Source organism: Varanus komodoensis, unplaced genomic scaffold, assembly GCF_004798865.1.
Source record: "Varanus komodoensis strain SLA01 unplaced genomic scaffold, ASM479886v1 scaffold27, whole genome shotgun sequence".
Taxonomy (NCBI): Eukaryota; Metazoa; Chordata; class Lepidosauria; order Squamata; family Varanidae; genus Varanus; species Varanus komodoensis.
The window spans coordinates 11,254,089-11,271,999 of NW_025335701.1; the positions used below are offsets into that span (position 1 = coordinate 11,254,089).

At 54.2% G+C, this 17,911-nt stretch overlaps 1 protein-coding gene across 1 annotated transcript in view; it reads left to right on the top strand.

Annotated features, from left to right (window-relative positions):
* Positions 1–15,457, top strand: part of KCTD15 (potassium channel tetramerization domain containing 15) — a 46,364-nt gene extending 30,907 nt beyond the window's left edge. The window contains exons 3-4 of the mRNA XM_044434125.1: positions 6,622–6,927; positions 15,302–15,457. Coding sequence (XP_044290060.1) covers positions 6,622–6,927; positions 15,302–15,457 — 462 coding nt within the window. The remainder of the gene's footprint in view (positions 1–6,621; positions 6,928–15,301) is intronic.
* Positions 15,458–17,911: the final 2,454 nt, after the last annotated feature.

The following is a 17,911-nucleotide window of genomic DNA, read 5'->3' on the forward strand; positions in this document are numbered from 1 at the left end:
GGATCCTTCTGAGGAAGCACAGCCCCATGGCTGGCAAAGGCCCTTCCCCTCCCCCCCCCCGCCACGTGTGGACCCAGCTGTGGGCAGCTTTCCCCATGCCCGATCATGGCCAGCCGAGGCCAGCTGTGAGCCAGGGTGGGCCACCGTAGTTCCAGGGATGCCAAGGGCAAACCTCTCCTTTAAAATCTCTCCGCCGTTGGTGGGCAAAGCTGCTTCCTTCCAGGGAGGGGCACAGTCGCCCGAAAGTTCCTCGGAGGCGGATGCTACACGACTTCTTTCTTTTTCCCCAAGGGCTCCTTGGGTTCTTTGTCCCACTGCTGCTCATGTGGTGCCCTTGTGCTCGTTTCTGCCTGGTACACAAGGAAGGGGGGTGTTCTTTCTTTTTATGATGCTTCCCTGATCGCCTCTATTTCCAGTTCTGAAAAGGCAGGGGAATGGGAAAAGAGGTGCCGTATGAAGTCTCTCCTGGGCTTTAACTGAAGTTCAAGAGCGCTGTCGGATGCGAGGGAGATGATCACGAAAGGAGAGGCGAGGCATTTATGCCCCTCAACCACAAACCCGACCCATACGGCTCTCTCCAAAATATCTGCCTCCTCTGAATGTTTTTTCCAGCTTTCACATTTCTTCCTAAAGTCGGACAAGGGCGTTCCAAACAAAGCAGCCTTCTGAGAGTTCCTGGTCTCACAGAGACCTCCGCTCACGTCTGGGGGAAGGGCCGGCCATCCACACCTTGCCAAACCAACATGGCAGGCGGGGACCCAAGTGCCGGGAGGTTTTGGAAGCAGAGGCCACATGCGTAGCCCACACGTTCTCCCCACTCGTGCAGAGAAACGCCTGCACAGGCCCGAGGAGTGGGACGCCCAGGGCTCCAGAGTGTGGGCACTGGGGTGCACGGAAGTGCCAGCCATGGCTCAGCCCGGAAGGGCGGGAGGGAAGGCCTGCATGCGAGGGGCACCGTGAGGTGCGCAGGTGCTCTGTGGCACGAAGGCTGGGCCGAGCGCTGCCTGCACCCGGGCCAGAGGTCGCTCGCGCAGCCCGTTTGCATCTGCTCAGTTCCGCTGCTTTCCTTGCGGGGCCGCCTTGATCCGAGGCTCGTGGCGCTTGCTTGCAGGTGGAGTTTGGACCGGCTGCGGCCTTCTCCTCCTCGCCTGCAACCTGGGAGATATTCCAGCTGAACACACAGGCCCTGCTGTTGTCATAGATACCACAATGGGAAGGAGACATGAAATGGCAGAGCCGGGACGAAATCTGTTTTCCTAAATGAATTTAGCTCGTTAGCATGGGGTCCACTTCCGGGCAAGCCTGGCCATCCCATGGCTCAGGGTGCGGGAAGTGTTTTGCAAGTGACAGTTTCAGAGAAGAAGCTTATTTATTTAGAATTTTTGTATGCCATCCCATTTGCATGAGCCTCAGGGCGGCTTACATACAATACATATAATATCTTGGGTTTTAAGGAGTGTCGTAAAATACTGAGCTTGGCCCCCCACCCCGAGGTTTTCTCTTTGACCTGGCCTTGCCATTCCCCCTCGTGTCGCTTGGCTGGCGTGCAGTGGGGCAGACCCTCAAGTCCAGGGGCAGCTCAGACCCTTCCCCAGACCAGGCTGGTCCTTGGTTGGCGATTTCCCAACTCTGGCACAGCTTGGCTTCCTGGGGGTTGCAAGCTGAATTAGGCTGGCACTTTCGGCATCCCGACCTTACCCTTCGGTGTCCTCAGCACCATCACTGGATGCAGCCCCCGAAGTTGAACGTGGGCCTTGGGCTGAAAGCGCTTCCATCCTCCAGACACTACAGGACTTTCGGAGGGAGTCTGTGACCCCAGCCTTCTGCTGTGCTTCGTTGTGTGTTTGGGATCTCCTCCCGCTTTGTTTTCCTTCTTCCAAAATGCCGGCTCGGCAGCAGGACGCGATGATTCATGGCAAGTCAGTGCAGACCGGATTTTTTTCCTGGGAAGCGGAAATCTCAGAAGGGAGTCAGTGGAGAAGAATTAGTTCTGGCTTTTCTTCCTGGTTGCCTTTGGCCCTCGCTTTGGGATGCGGAGAAGCGCGCTCTTTGCAGGCTGGTTTTGAGGCTGGCAGGTGCGGCCGCGTTTCCCCGCAGGAGCCGTTACGTCACACTCGGCATCTGCAGGCGGCCTCCTGGAACACTCCCAGGGGCTCTCGGCGCGCCGGGTCGTGCGAGCCCAGGCAGCAGAGGCTGACTGAGGGCTGGGCAGGCCCCGGGCTAACCCTGAGGCAAGCCACGAGTCCTTTGACGGTCGCTCAGCCTCCAGACAAGGCCGTGATCCATCCCACTGGAAGAGCTTTTGATACTTTCCCCCTATTTGACAAACCTAGAAAAGGGGCACAAAAATTCAGGTGAACAGCCAAACACTGAAAAACTCTGCCCCTCTTCCCCCAAGATATTTATTTATTTAAGCCATTTTATGTCCTGCCTTTCCAGCAGAAAATGGCACTCAGGTGACAGCAGAGGAACCGGAATGAAATGCCGGTGGGAGCAAATGGGGACGCCCTGCATTTGCCCCAGGCGTGTGCACTGGGGTGCCGCACCAAGCACAGAGGAGGGGGCCTAGAGCGTTGCGCTAAAGGTTTCACAGGAAAGGGGGCACGCCCCTTCCGCACCCCCCTTTCCTGCGGGTGCCCCTGGCTTAGCCCCCCAGATGGCACAGAACTTCGAGCTGGAGGGCGCTGGTGTGTTGGCTCGCCCCTATGGCCTCCAGCACCTCCCATCCCAAAACTGACCTGGCCCATTCCTCAAAACAGGCTGAAAAGAGGACTGTGCCCCCCCGCCGCCCGCCCCCGGGTGTAGAGGCTGGCGCACTGGGCAGTGCTTGGATGCCCTTGGGCATGCGCTCAGTGCGCATAATTGCTTCCTGTGCACTTAGCAAGCAAACAAGTTTTGCTTTTGCTTTTCGCTCTTTTATGCCTCATGCTCCTCTTTTGTTCCAATGCACTGGAAGGATTTGACCTGAAGTTTTTGAGGCAGGGGGCTGGAATTAAAATACACTTCGGCTGCAGTCTTACCCGCAATCCCATTTTCTGGGAGGAAGCCCCATTGAACTGAAAGGCACTTTTCAGTATACATAAGATCTCACAGTGGATCTGCTTTAAATGTGCATTTGTAGAATGTAGAATATTTTTATTGGAATACTGATTCTCCCCAAAAACATTAATTGCGAGTTCAAAAACTGCCAAATTTGGCTAATATGGAGTAGAAATTGGCATCCGTTCATTGTCACTAACGAACTTGTGAAATTGAATATTTTCCATGGAAAAATTAAGTATTGGAAAAATTTCACTAGCCCTGGGTAGGTTGCCTGGAAAAATTTGACCCTTTAAAAAATAGGAAAAAAATAGGAAAAATAGGGGAAAAAAATAAAAATAGGAAAAAAAAGGGAAAAAAACTATCCTTCCTTTACAAAACTATTATTGCAGTATTATCACTTAATATTGTCACTCAATAATAATACAATATTATTGTCTTATTAGCACATGTAATTTATAATGCTGATAAAATTACAAAACAGGAGGAGTAGGGATTTTAAAAAATTTTAAAGAGTTTTTTCAGTCTAAGAACCTGTATATAGTTTGATGCAATAGTAATACTTGTTTAACCAGGTAACAGAGGAAGGAATCAATTACGAAACACTCAAGAATGCAAACACCTAAGGGAGGTGTCTGAGAGGACACACCATCCCCAGGAAGGCCCCTGCTTTGGCAGTTGTAAGTGTACGACTGTGTGTCTCCATGTGAGGGTCTCCAGGGTTAAGGAAGGCCTGAAGCCCAAGGATCTGGGAAGAGACTCTCCTCCGGTTGTTTGGGCTCTTGGGGACTCCCAGTCCGGCCTGTCCGGGCCTCCTCCACCGTATTCCTGCCATGGGCAGATGAAACCTAGCTCTTCCTCCACTTTTGTACTTCTTCGGATGATGCTACGCTGCTGTAGGATTCCAGAACCAGACCCGGTTCTGTCTAGCATGGCATGTTTTGAAGCACATCCAGAGTAGCGTATTTTCGGGTGATGCACGGACTCATCGATGGCACATTTTTCTGCAGATTTTTAAAATGTGAACTAATGTGGAAATATGCCTACGAGACAGATTCCTTTGGCTGGATTTTCCCATTCGAGCCCATTCAGTCCAGCGTCCGAGAGACGGGAAGCTCTTCCTTCCCGTGGTGAACTTCCGAGGTGGCCTCCAGCGAGCTGCTCCCCATTCCCACGCAGCCTCCTCAGCCCCCTTGCCACATCGCAGTGGGGCCTTTTCTGGGCCCAAAGGAGGCCTGGAAACGTCTTCCAGTCCGCGGCCTCGGGCGTTGCTTGACCAAGAGTTGGGGAAGAGGCCAGGCGTGTTCCTTCGCTCAGGGGACCGGGCAGCTGGCAGTCCAGTCCCATGGAAGGCAGAGAAGTCGTTGGTTTGGTCGGCGTTGAAGCTGTGGTGGGCTGAGGACTGCGAAGATGCTCCAGCAGCTTGAGGGTGGAAAGCAGAGGCGAAGGAAGAAGGCTGTGGAGGAAGAGGCCGGGAGGAGGAGGCTTGAGGGAAAGGGCAGAGGGGGCTGCGTGTGTGGAGAGGAGGAAGCTCCCAGCTCTCCAGGGGGCAGAGTGTTGTGGGGCGAATGAGCAAGGCAACTCAGTCCAGAAGCAACTGGCTCGAGGGAGGGGCGAATCAGGCCAGGGCTGAGACACGGAGGGGCTGAGAGGAGGGGTCAAGGAGAGAGTTGTGTGTGTGCAGTTGCGAGGAGTTCCACGGTGCCCGGCTTGCAAAGCCTGCTGCCTGGCGGGTGAAGTCTGCCCAGTAACCAGCCAGCCACTTTCTCTTTCCCCTGGTTTATGTGGGGTGCAGACCCCTGGGAGAAGGCCTTGAATGCCCTCCACAGCCAGGGTGGGGAACCCCTTTCAGCCCGAGGGCCAGAGCTGCTCCCCGTTCCGGGGACACCCTCACAGCCAGACACGCTGCCAGGAGCGTGGACTCGGGGCTGTGCCTGGGTGGGCCGGGGTCCAGGGCAAGGAGCCCAGGCCGCTCGGCAGATCCTTCACATGCCCATTTTGCCCTGAGCTTCTCTCCCTGGGCTGAGGACCAGTGCGGATTTCCAGGCCTGCGTGAAGCGGGTTGGGGTCCTGGCTGGGGAATGGAGCTCGCCCAGCCTCTCCTCTCCTCCGCGCTGCGCCCCGTCCCTCCTCCAGACTGCAGTTCCTCACCGTGAGAGGGAGGCCCTTTCTTCCGGGTTGGCGTAAAGATGGGGCCCGGAGACACGGGCCTGGCAGCCCACTGCCCTGCCTTGGAGCGTGTGAAGGGCAATGTGGCAGCGACGGCGTGGTCAGCACCCCCAGGCGTCTTGTAAGCGTTGCCTCCCCCACCCCTTGTATGCAAAATGCTGGCGTGATTGCAAGGGCTGGACTGGGGGGCCTGCCAAAACTGCACCCCCTTTGGAGTGTGCTGTTCCTCTTCCACACATCTGGCCAGTTTTTCAAGGCTCCCCCCCCCCCCCGCTTTCCTTCTCGGTGCCCAAACACACCTCAAACCATTGGGGAAATCTCCTTCCGCACTTTCCCGGAAGGCGTGCATGGATGGGAGACGCCCAGTGGGGCGGTGCAGGGGACGTAAGCGCCACCCCTGTGCATCAGCCCTTCCGTAGAACAAAAGGCCATAAGAAAAAGTCCAAATTCCTTCAAGGCCGACATAAAAGTCAGCCAAACCATGCAGCCTTCCGGGATCTGCAGGTCTCTTTGTCAGGAATGGTGTTCCAACGGTCCTCAGCACAGTGAGTCGGGTAATGGGCTGTTGCAGTCCAGACCTCCAGAAACTCTCCTCCTCCATAACATGTCTGGACTCTGTGTCGACCTCAGAAAGATACCACGCCATACAGCTGGTGGAAAACAGCTCTCCTGACAGGTTCGCAAACACTTTTACCTCAAAGAGATCCGTCACAGATTTGCTGTGTGTTCCGCAGAGTGATGTTACCCTTTTTGCAAAAGCAGCGCCTGATTCTGTTCACACATACCTTTTCAGTGCAGTTCTGTGCACATGTGTCCCAAACCAGTTCTGAAATTAATAGGATTTCATCCATGGGAAGATCTTTAACACTTTTAGGTAAAACCAAGGTGCGCTGCAATGCCCGCTTTGGCAGGAATCCGGCTGCACTTCCCTGGCCGGCACGCAGAGCTTTCGCTCTTGTGTGGTCAAGAAATGATAAAAAGAGCAATCGCCGTCGCAATAACAGTAATTACAATAGCAGGTTTCCTCTGTCGGCCACTGCGCAGTTGCTCACTTCACTGTCGGAGATGCTTTGCAAGCCACGGCCGGCGAGGCAGTCGCTGTCTGTCCGTCGTGCCCTCACTGGGAAATGCGCCAAGTCTTCTGCTTGTTCAGGGGTTTAAATTAAAGCAAGCGCCTTGCCCGGTTTAGCTGCCTTCGTGGGCGCAGAAGAGAAAGGACGGGTCAGCGGCTGCACGCAAATCGTACCATCCGGGTACGTGTGAGTAAAAGGCATTCGCAGTCCTGGGCGGAATTGGGGAATCGGGGGGATTCGGAGACTTGCGGCACTGCGGGGCGGGGAACGTTTAGGCCGGGCGATGACCGCTGCTCCCGAAAGAGAACCCAGGGCTTGTCTCTTCTCTGCCTGAATCCAGGACTTCAACCTTTTATATGAAGAGGCCAAGTACTACCAGCTGCAGCCAATGATCAAGGAGCTGGAGAGGTGGAAGCAAGAGAAGGAGCAGCGGAAGCACTTGCAGGCCTGTGACTGCCTGGTGGTCAGGGTGACCCCGGATCTTGGGGAGAGGATTGCCCTGAGCGGGGAGAAGGCCCTCATCGAGGAGGTCTTCCCCGAGACGGGGGACGTCATGTGTAACTCGGTCAACGCGGGCTGGAACCAGGACCCCACCCACGTCATCAGGTTTCCGCTGAATGGATACTGCCGGCTCAACTCGGTGCAGGTAATGGCAGGGCCTCACCCGTGGCCCCTCTCCGCTCACGTCCGGTCACCCACCGCAGGGGGCGCCCGTCCAGGGAGGAAATGGGTGGCAGGCCTTTTCTGCCTGGCGAAGCCGCGGCTTCTTCGGGCAGCTTCCCTCGTTCCCTCGCTCCTTGCCCTGAGTCTGAGCAGGAAGGAATTTAAAAACATATTTAGATTTTCTGTATGCTAGTACCATGCTGGTCTCATAATGGTGTTTGGCTGACAAATGCTAATTTTTTTCATCAGCACAGACCCCGCAGTCCCTTTTCCCCTCTAAAGTGCCCCAGGAAGAAAAGGAGCGAGCCAGTGCTAGATGTGAACACACACACACACACACACACACACACACACACACACACACAGAGGGAGGGAGAGAAGCAGGGATGGGAAGAGGTTTCTGCCTGCCACTTTGTTGAAAATGCAACAATGTGTAAATGCATAATTTATGTCCCACTCATAATTAAATGATGGAGCCCACGGGGTGGACTTAAAAATGATCTCTGCACTTTTTTTTCCAAGAGGATGTTCTGTAAAAATTGCCCAGAGAACTTTCAACAAAATGTGCTCTACTTTACACTCAAAGGTTTTTACAAGGGTTGATTGGGTTATGTTTCCCCCTTTCCCCTACTTTTTATTGCATTTTTAAGTTTTCGAATTATGGTGTGATACAAAGAAAGTTTACCAGGCTGGTAGGTAGAGTGCAGGAAGGCATGCGGGGGCGCTGAGGGGCGTTCCTGGACCAGTTTCCCCTCCAGAGCATCTCTGCCGCTTATTACCCATTAGCGCAGAGCCAAGCAATAAGGAACTTTCCACCACAGTGTTGACCATGGAGCTGTTCTTGTGGGGGGTGGATGCCTTCCCTGGGAGCAGGGAAGGATGCTGGGCCGGGCCAGTTGGCCGTTGGCTCCAGGCAGAACCCTCCTGGAGGCTGGTAGCCAAAGCAATCATGGCGGCCAAGCCGAGTGTTGGGAGGTGGGGAAGGGGCTGCTCGGAATGCCGGGCCCTGCAGAGGCTCCAGGGTCAATGGCGATTTGGAAAGAAGGACCCAGTGAAGTTGGGGGTGAATCACGGAGCTTTGGTTCCTCTGCGCCAGTCCTGCTCCCCAAGGTGGGATTTCTGCCCGTAATTGCTCCTCGGCTACAGCTTGCTACTTTGCCATGAACAGCAGAGAGGGCAGCGTCTCGTCACCCAGCTTGAAATCTCAGCCTTCTCTGTGATGCACCCTTGAGCCTCGTCCACCCTGAGAGTAACATTCTGTTTCAGAGCAGCTCTTCAGGCATCGGGTGGGAACAGAGGAAAAGGGGGGTGGGCCAAAGCACAAAAATGCCAGTGTGTTTAGCCTGGAGCTGTTAACTGATCCCCAGGAGAACCATTTAAAGCATTTGGATGGGAGAGGGCTTGCACAGCGCCTGGGAAAGCATCTGATGGCCAGAGAGAAGGGCAGGAATGTCATTTGGCTGGCAATCTGCGCATGCAGATGGGAGGAAGAAGAGGTCCCCCCACTTCGGCAAGCCAGGGTCATGGACCCTTTGTGGTAGGGACCTGAGTTTTGGCACCCCAGTGTAAAATCAGTCCTGCTGAAAGTTGGGAACAGAGGAGGCAGCTTTCTACAAAGTCAGACCATGGCCATCTAGGGCAGGACGCGCTGCTCCTCGTGGAAGAAGCTGCAGCCCTCCAGGTCTTCCTGGAATTCTTGGGGTTGGACCTGGAACTTTGCCTGCAGGATGCATCCACTCCTACCATGTGAGGAACCCTCCCCTAACATTAGGGCCATGGTCACCCCAACAGTTCAGGTCAATTTATTTGTCAGTTCATTTTCTGCGAGGTGATCAGCTGGTGTGGAATTTGCACCTGCTTTTCTGAACGAGCAGCATGGCGCTCTTATGATTGGTTGGCTAGTTGGTTTCTTTCTCACGTGCTGTTTAAGGAAGATACACCAAATCCTCTGCTCTGCACAGTCGCTTTTACCACGACCCAAGGAGTTTGCTCATTGGAAACCTCGACTGTGGCACAGAAGCCCAAAGAGAGGTGGCCGAAGTTCTCCAAATGCTACCTCTGAGCTTGCTGTGTCTTCAGCCCATGCTGGGTTGCAAGCGGTGTTTTTCTTGCTGTGTGAAAATGTGCATGAAACACACACATTGGGTGTGTCCACCTTTAATTGTGCCTTCTTTTCCCACCGGTGAACATGCATTTGTGTGTTTCAAATGTGCACATTTCAGGTGCATGTGCTGCCAAACATTTGCCTGGCTTGTAAATCGCTGGCACGCTTGGAGATGCCTGAGCAGTGACTGCAGATCACATCTGGCGCAGTGTAAGGAGGCCTCCTGGTTGAAAATAAACAGAAATGAATTTTTCACGCATCCCTGCAGAATATGGGACTGGAGAGGCAGACCTTCTTTGGTGCCTGTTGATCCAGATTACGTTAATAATACCATGACACATTGCAACCTTTTCCAACCTGACGCCCCTAGACAGAAACATAGAAACAGAGCGAGTCAGAAGGGGCCTCCCAGGCCATCTAGTCTGACCCTCGGCTCCAGCCGGATTACAGCTCCCATCACCCCCAACCTGCATGGAGGGCACCAGGCTGGGAAAGACTGGTGTGCGGTATTCTTTCATAAGCCAAATTTCAAAAGCGAGTTTGATTGTCAGAAGAGGTTGCCTGCCCAGCCGCCCGCCCCCCAGGGGTGGGGGCAGACCCGGCTCTGGGTGCTTGGTCAGACTGATGGGTAGCAGAAGCACAGCAGGTGTAGCTCATTGTCTGTAGAATTATGTGCCTCTCTGTCTTGCTCTTACTTAATATGCAGACTGGAGAAGGGAGGCTTTTAAATTGCCACTGTCCCTCTCAGCCAATGTAGGCTTCATATGTAAATTACAGATGCAAGAAATGCAAGAACGGATTTTTGCTTGCAAAAAAATACTGGCCTTCAGCGTAGTCCTAATGGATGGCAAATGGAGCAGTCTAGTGCTGTGGCTGAACGGGCCGGAGCTTCCTCCTGTTCTGGCAATCCGTGCTCCGTTTCCGAGACACGGAAAGCCGTCTCGGTGTGGCACGGGGCGACCTCATTTGGAGCATTCCTCGTGGGGGCCGTGGTCTGAGCCGCTTTGAACAAATTAGAAAGGGTTCAAAGGAGAGTGATGAAAAGGATGTTAATCGATTTATCTGGAAGGCAGATCCTGTGAATTAAGGCCACTGGAATTGCATGCACTTGGTCTCGGAGAAAAGAAGAGCTGTATCCAAATGTGGAACTCAGTGAACTTGGAGGCAATTCCCATGGATTCTGAAGGTGTCTCCATGCCAGCCGGATGCAGTCGGAAAGTGGGAATGGATCTAACCGGTCGCATGTCTCCAAACTAAAGAAAGGACATGTGGAAGACCAAGTGAGCATCAAGCCAGTAGAACAAGCGACTCAGGAGCAGCAGTGGTGGTCCAGGTCCCAGTCCAGCGCTCCAGCCACTGTGCCACACTGGATCCCAGACCCAGACCATCGCAACCATGCCCCTTGGCCCCGTGCCTGTTACCCAGCCACTGGCCATTTCGCAGCCTCCCAGTTCCTCAGCTGGTCTTTTTCCCCATTCCAAAGGGTTACTGCCAGGAAGAGCGTTAGGAGACAGTCTTTCGATCCTGCGCTTTTTCTCCCACACACTTCACCTTCTTTCCTTCCCCCCAGTGGGGACCGGCCCCCGGGATCTTCCCGGAAATTGAATCTGGCTCCTGATAAAGATTTGTCCAGTTCAAAATGTTCTCGCAAGCCGGATGGAGGTGAACCAACTGAACGATTTTGCTTCCTCGGTTTCAGATCTTGAGTTCAGTTTATCCTGAAGCATCAGAACCTTTTTCTTACATTGCTTAAGCATTCGTAGGCATTTTGTCCGCGTTTCTCTGAGCGCATGCATTTTTGTGTTTAATTTTTCCTGAGATGTGACCTTTTCACGCAGTTTTACTAATACATTTTGACCAAGGACACACATTTAGTTTTATGTATTTGCATAAAACTAAAGAATACTGTTACAAATCTGGAAGAATGCAAGTTGCAGGAGTTCACTGGCTCTCCGTTTACTTGTTCTGAATGCCTTTCACTCCTATCCCGCATCAGGACTGTATTCGTGAATGCTGCTGCATGAAATAAGATTTGCTCTCCTTGTCAAATCTCCAGAGTTGTGGGATTGCAAACCAGCTGGAAGCCTGTCCAGTTTTCACCTGCTTCTGCCATTCTTCTCCAGGGCTCACGTCTCACTCCTCAGCGACGGTTGTTCTGCTGTATGGGAGAGCAGACCTGTGAGCAAGGCCACACGGTGGGCACAGTGCGCACGAGTGGGAACGGCCCGCGAGCCTCTTCCATGGGCTGCCACGCTCACTGCAAGCATGGACTCTGCATGCCTCCCTCCAAAGGCCGGAGCCTCGAATGAGAACTAAAATGCTTTTCAGAAATACATGAAAACACACAGAACTGAGGGCACAGGCTGCAAACTGACCAAGTAGCCAGCTTTCCACATTTAAGCCATGCAAAAGACTCTAAGAAGTGCCACGCTGAATCAGACAGGCCATCCAGCCCAGCATTCTGTTTCGGATGTGGCCAGGCACACAAACACACCTGGTTTGCATGCTCAGAAAATGCCCTTACATTCTCCACCCCGGCCATGAAGGGCCAGTCGCAGGCAGATGGGTGAGCAAATCTTGCATTCCTGCTCTTGCCAAGTCTGATGGACTTTTTAGGCCCAGCTTATTCCATCCGATTTCTGCACAAGCCCATGTGATTTTATTTCTTTAGAAAACTGCAGAAATCAGCGTGCATTTTCATCATGTGCATATTTGCATATTAGGGGACGGTCTGTCCACGCACACATGGTTTGAATGTGTTTCTTCTTTCATGATGCTCCTCGGAAGCTTGGAAAGATTCAGATTGCGTTGGAATTGGGAAGACGTGCTTTTTAAAGAGTCAATCTTCTTTGATTCTTCAATTGAATTTTTGCTTTTGCAGTTGTAGGCATTGAACTGAAAGTTTGTTATGGTTCACACTTGATTGTCAGACCGGTTTATTGTTGTGTTGCTTGGTTGTCTGTTGACATCAGTTTGTCCTTGTATGATACTTGGTTACTTTGGGCTTCCTCCAGGAGGAGAGAGCAGAGCAGAAGTTCATGTTTACTGTTTTGCAACCCCGATCCACTGCCACACAGCTAAAGTGATTTTGGCATGGACAAGAAAAGATAAAAAGACTAAAGCAACAAACTTAAGCTTACGAAGGCTACAATGCCATACCAAAAGGGGGTTTTTTAGATGAGTACCAATGTGCAGCTAGTTACTCAAAGAAGGCTTTGTCAAGGCTGTCGGAGCACTGTCCTGCGGGTAGCCAGAGGCGTCACATGATGGAGACTGTGGTCCGGAGCATGGCCTGAAGGCACATCATGCACACACCGTGTCAAAGCTAAGCAGGCCTGGGACTGGCCTGAGCTTGGAGAGGAGACCCCCTGGGAATCATGTACAGCCAGGTTGAGTTCCACCATGGGAGGAAGGGGGAATAAATTGGATGGATGGGAGGGAGGGAGACTTCATGGTGCCCTCACTGGAAAGAAAGCAGCATGCAGGTTCAGCCTCCCAATGCCTTTTTCACGTGGGAGCCCACGGGACGTCTGGGCCAGTAGAGAGGGCTCTTCTCTTCCGTTCTTGCTGGCTTTGAACCCAACTACCCCTGGAATAAAGAGAAGCAGAAGCAGCAGGAGGAGCCCCACCCAGGCGCTCCGCCTCGTGAGGCTGTGGCCCCCTGCTTCTGTCAGGCCCCGGGCCCACCCTCCCCCTCAGGGATGCTGGTGTGCCTCAAGCCCATCAGCCACATCTGGCCTACCAGGGCCCCACCTGATCTGCGGGGTGGAATTGCGATGCTCCGCTCGAGATCCGGCTCTTCTGCTGCTCCTTCGCGGGGTGAACAAAGCCCGCGAGTCGCGTGCGCAGAAAAAGGGTGCCGCCACTGCAGCGCTTGCACGGGCCCGAGTCCCGGCGGGCACCCATCCCTGCAGGGGGGTCCCCAGGGAGCCACACCCCCTCCAGAGCCTGGAGCCTTTCCCCCAGCTGGGGGGCGTGTGGCGGCTTCCCTGCAGGGTGTTTGGTGCTGTTTCCCCACCACCACCCGCCTCTGGAAGGTCGAAATGCCTCTGCTGAGGCTCCACCGCGCTGGCAGGAAGCGCTCCGAGCAAAGCTCTGCTGGCATTTTGTTCTCCTGCGTGCGCCCCGCCACCCTCGTCCCCCCGCTGCGGATGGAGGTCGGCGGCAAGGACACGCCGGGTGGCGTGCCGGTGCCAGCTTCCTCGCTCCTGCAGGGAGCATGCCTGCACCCGGCCGGCACAGGCCTCTTTTCCAGCCCCCTCTTTGGAGGCACCCTTTGTCGGAAAAGCCGTCCTCGTTGATTTCGGCTTAGAGATAATGAAGTTGCCAGCGGCGGCTCCGGATGGGCACAGCGTGGTCCCGGGTCGCAGGCTCCCGCATGGTGATGCAGCAAACTCCGTGTCTGCCTCATTCCCAGCCGTGGCTCCGAAAGCTGCCTCCACACAGGGATTTGCATGCATTGATGCCTTGCAAATCAGTGTCCACTTCTGGGCGGTTTGTACCTGGCCAGACGAGGCGCAGAGAAAAGCCAGAAGGAGCAGGCAGAGTGGACTCAGAGCAGAAGGGTCTGGGTCTTCCAAGAGGGAGGGTGATGAATGCCCTCAGCAACCCCCCCCCCCCGAAGCCGCTTCCCTTCTCTCTCCCGCAGCTTCCCACAAGCACGTAGGGCTAGCTTGAAGCTCCAGAGTTTGGGCCAAGCTTTGGAGTGCTCTTGCCCCTTTCGAAGCTCCTCTATGGTCCTGCGGCGGTGGTGGGATGGCGGAACGAAGAGGGCGGTGCGGGTGCAAACACACATGCGTCAGTTGTGCCCAGGCAGCAGAAGCAAGGAGATACCGGTGTTCGCTTGCTGCTGCCGCTGCCTCCTCCTGAACTTGCATATTAATGATGAGCGATGGCCTCATTTTCCTATGACTGAAGCCCCAGCATTGCTCTTCCTTAAGAGGGAAGCATCAATATCACTACCAGCCAGTATTTTACTCCATAATGTACTGAACTGCCCTGCAGAGTGCTTGTTTGTTTGATTAATATTTGGTTTTTCTGCAGAGGTTTGCTGTAAGCAAGACTTTAATCACACTGTAGTCATTTAGGAATAAGTTACAGAATTATCGCTGCATAATATACTCGGAGTTCCTGAAAGCCAGCGTTTGGGGACCTGCTTGCTGCCTTCATGCTTCTGCGGCCCAGGAGAGCCAGGCGTGGCCCTGATAGTGGGAAGCCACGTGAAAGCCCACGAAGGCATGGCTTCGGACCCCCGTTGGGCTCTGGGCAAGGGGCAGTGCTGAATGAGCTATGGGCTCTCTGCCTCGGTTCGCCAGTCGGGGGCCGGTGTCCGGATCAGCCTTCCCCAGACTGGGTGCCCTCCAAATGCTCTGGGCACAGCTCGCAGGGCTTCTAGCCACTGGCCGTGCGGCTGGAGGTGCTGGCAGGCTCGCGGGGAAGCCAGCCTGTGGCTGCAGGCACCCCGCATGGCAGGGAGGGGGCGCTGCACGAGGACGGTGACTGCGGTGGTGGCATATGAAGCCTTCCTGACGGTCGGACTGGATGCCACCAAAGGCTCTCCAGAAGCAGTGGGACGGGGGGGGGCACTTTTCGTGCCCTGCACTGACTTTCTCGGGAAGGCCACCCTGCCATATTTGCCCCGCAGGTGCAGTCTTCAGAACCTTCAGGGAGTCTTCAGGGAGGGAGGGCTGGTGGGAACAGCCTTCCCCGCTAGCGGCAGCTTCCTGCCCCCTCAGTGCACACGCAAGCTGCTCTCCCAGAGGAAGGCAGCTGATGCCTTTGTTCCAGTTTGGCTGGGTTCTTCCCTTGTTCGTTTCCCTCTTCTGTTCTGCAGGACCTTTTCAGTACAGTAGTTTAAGAGCGAGGACAATCCTCTGTCCCAGTGCGAATACCTGGGAGCATTCGGGGGTTCGTGCCAGTTACTTGCCCCGTGTGCATCGAACTCTTTTCAACCCAAGTGCAGAATTCTGGGGAAGGATCACATTCCAATTATGGGGCACAGAGGGCCAAAGCAAAGGGGCACTGCCAGAACTGGCAGTGACTTGCCATTCAAAGAATTAAGCCCTAAGGGCGGCTTACGCCAGCAAGCCACCCGATGGTTGCTGGTTAGGGGGAAGGGAGCACGGCCACCAGGGCAATCCTGGAGTGCCGGACTCAGCTCTGGGCCTGAGGTTCATCTCCTCTGTTACAGGCACATTTGATACGCATCATCCTCCCCACTAACTCTGGCTTTTTCCAAACAAAACCCACGCAGGTGCTCGAGCGGTTGTTCCAGAAGGGGTTCAGCGTGGCCGCCTCCTGCGGCGGGGGCGTGGATTCCTCGCAGTTCAGCGAATATGTCCTCTGCCGGGAGGAGAGAAGGGCGCAACCCAACACCACCATCAGAATAAAGCAGGAGCCGCTGGACTAAGGGCACCCCGGGACCTCTTTGTGAACGCAGCCGTGTTCGATAGGCCCTTGTTTCATAGCCCGCGGAGGATTTGGAAAGCAGTATTACGCAGGTGACCGGGGGTCGCCTCCCACCTCTGAACCCGCCTGCCGCCCTGCCGGCCGTGAACTGCATTGCAAGGCAGGCACCGGCAGGCAATTCCATGCGTCTTCTCCGACACTCCTGAAGTTTTGCGGGATGACCTGCTTGCCGGAGCAACCTGGGGCGTGGCCAGAGGCAAGGCGTCAGTGAAGGACTTGCCTGGGGCTGGACTTGTGCAGAAAGTCCACTGAACAGACCTGCCTTCCGTGTCTTTTGAGCATGTCTGCCGAAGGAATGCCTTGGCCAGCGCGTTGGGGGGACTGGCTGCCCTCCACTCGTGGGGGGGGGCGTGAGACGTGGGGAATGCCGGAATGGCTCTGCGTCACGCCGAGTGTCTTCCCCGCAGCTGAACGCCCCCGCTGGCCCACCAAGCCCCTCAGACATGTGTTTCCATCCCCGTTTGTCGCCCATCTTCCCTCCATAATTTCCTTTGCTCATTGTCTCAAATGGCTTATTTTTCTACAATGCTCAGTGGTCCATGGTCGGAAGCAAACTTAAACGGGGACCAGTTGAGAGTCTCTGGTGCTGAACTCGTCTCAAGGTTTTCTCGGTCGCACAACCAGTCCACCTTGGCAAGAAATGGGGATGGTGCAGTGGCAACGTTGGGCTCTCCGCTACGGGCAAGAATTTCAGCAGTAGCGGAACACGTGCAGGTCTCCAGACAGGGAGCCACAGAGTGCTAAAGTAAGAGTGCGTCGCATTAAACAGTCCCTCCTGCGGAGCCCAAGTTAAGATTGTGGTCTTCTTTCACTCTTCTTAGATTTTAGGTTTTGGGGTTCTTGAAAAAAGAGAGATTGGCACTGCAGCTTCTGCCTCCTCCCCACGTGGTTTTGAAGCCGCTGCCTCTGCTCTGGAAGAACGACGCACAAACATGACACCTCCGGGGGCCGGGTCAGGTTCTCTCTCGTTGCAAAGCATTTGAAAGCAAATGGTATGAAGCAGTCCTGGGTTTGGGGCTTAGCAGGCCTTCGTTTCTCTCTCATCCCTCAGCAGAAATACTCTTCCGGATTGCAGACGCGATGGCAGGTGCACGGGACTTTCGGCGAGGGAGGGTGCACGCAGGGGCTGCAGGAGAGAAGCAGAGCTCGGCATTAGGCTGCCCACAGTGCTAAATGAGTAGCTTTTCCTTAACTTTTGTGCAAGCTTGCAAAGGCCTTGGGCAGATCTGGGCTGTGGGGTCAAACCTTCCCACCCAAATTTGCTCCACCAAAACGAGGATGAAAGAGCGAGCAAGCTCTGTTAAGGCCAGTGAAGGTTTCCTTTCTTTCTTTAGCTTCCACACCGTGGAGTGTTTTAATGGGTGGGGATGTTTAATGTTCCCCCCATTTCCATTCATGGTGGCCCCAATTCAGCGGTGCCCCACAAATTTGCACTAGGCAAACCAAGTTAGGATAAAGTTTCTGCAATAAATGTAGATGACTGGAAGATAAGAGCAGAGCTGATGTACAAGGTTCCAGGCCCAAAGGACATGCAGATGCATGCGCAAATGTATGCCTTTGGGGGCCAATCGATAAATAATTACAACCTTTTTTAAAAAAAATTGCCAGGAGGCAGGTAACTAACATTTCATCCACCCCATCTCAAAATAAATTCCTCAATGAATTTGTACCGACCTAGATCTTCCCAAACCCATGGTTTTTGTTGTCTTCTTACCCTTATTTGCCATGGAGGTAAAGATTCTAGGACAGGGATGCCAGAAGCGAGAGAGAGTTAACTTTTCCGTCCCCAGTTCCTCCCCACCTTAAAAATTGTCTCCTGCCTGGAATTTAAGGTCCAGAGCCGCAGGAAAAGTGTTCAGGGCTGCGGCCCCCTGGACCCGCCTGGCAGCTACCTATGGAAACTGCCTGGACCACTCCTCATCCGTGCAACCTTGACGGAGGCGGATCGCTGAAATGGATCTGCCGAAATTCTTGGTTCCTGCGTCTGGATCCAGCAAAGATTGGCATTTCCTCCCATTGCTGGCTGCCATGCACACGCCCTTTAAAGAACCCTAGTTTGAGCACCAGGTGTTTCTCTCCAAAAGGTGTTCTGATAGGTATGGTGAACTTACAGACCTGGACTGGTTTTGTACCAGGTTAAGTGTTCTGGCCCAAAGCATCCTGGGAACTGTAGTTTGGGGACAGTGCTGAGAGTGCTTGAGATCCATGTCATCTCCCCTCCTGGGTGCACACAAGATGTTCTGTGTGGAGGGACAAGCATCAGACTGGATTGGGCCTGTAGGGAGCTGACCCACTGACCATGAAGTTCCACTATGAGCCTAGAATAGAGCTGGGTGACCTAAAAGCCTTTTGGGGGGTGTTTCTCCCTTCTGTTCCCACTGCTGAATCTGATGCT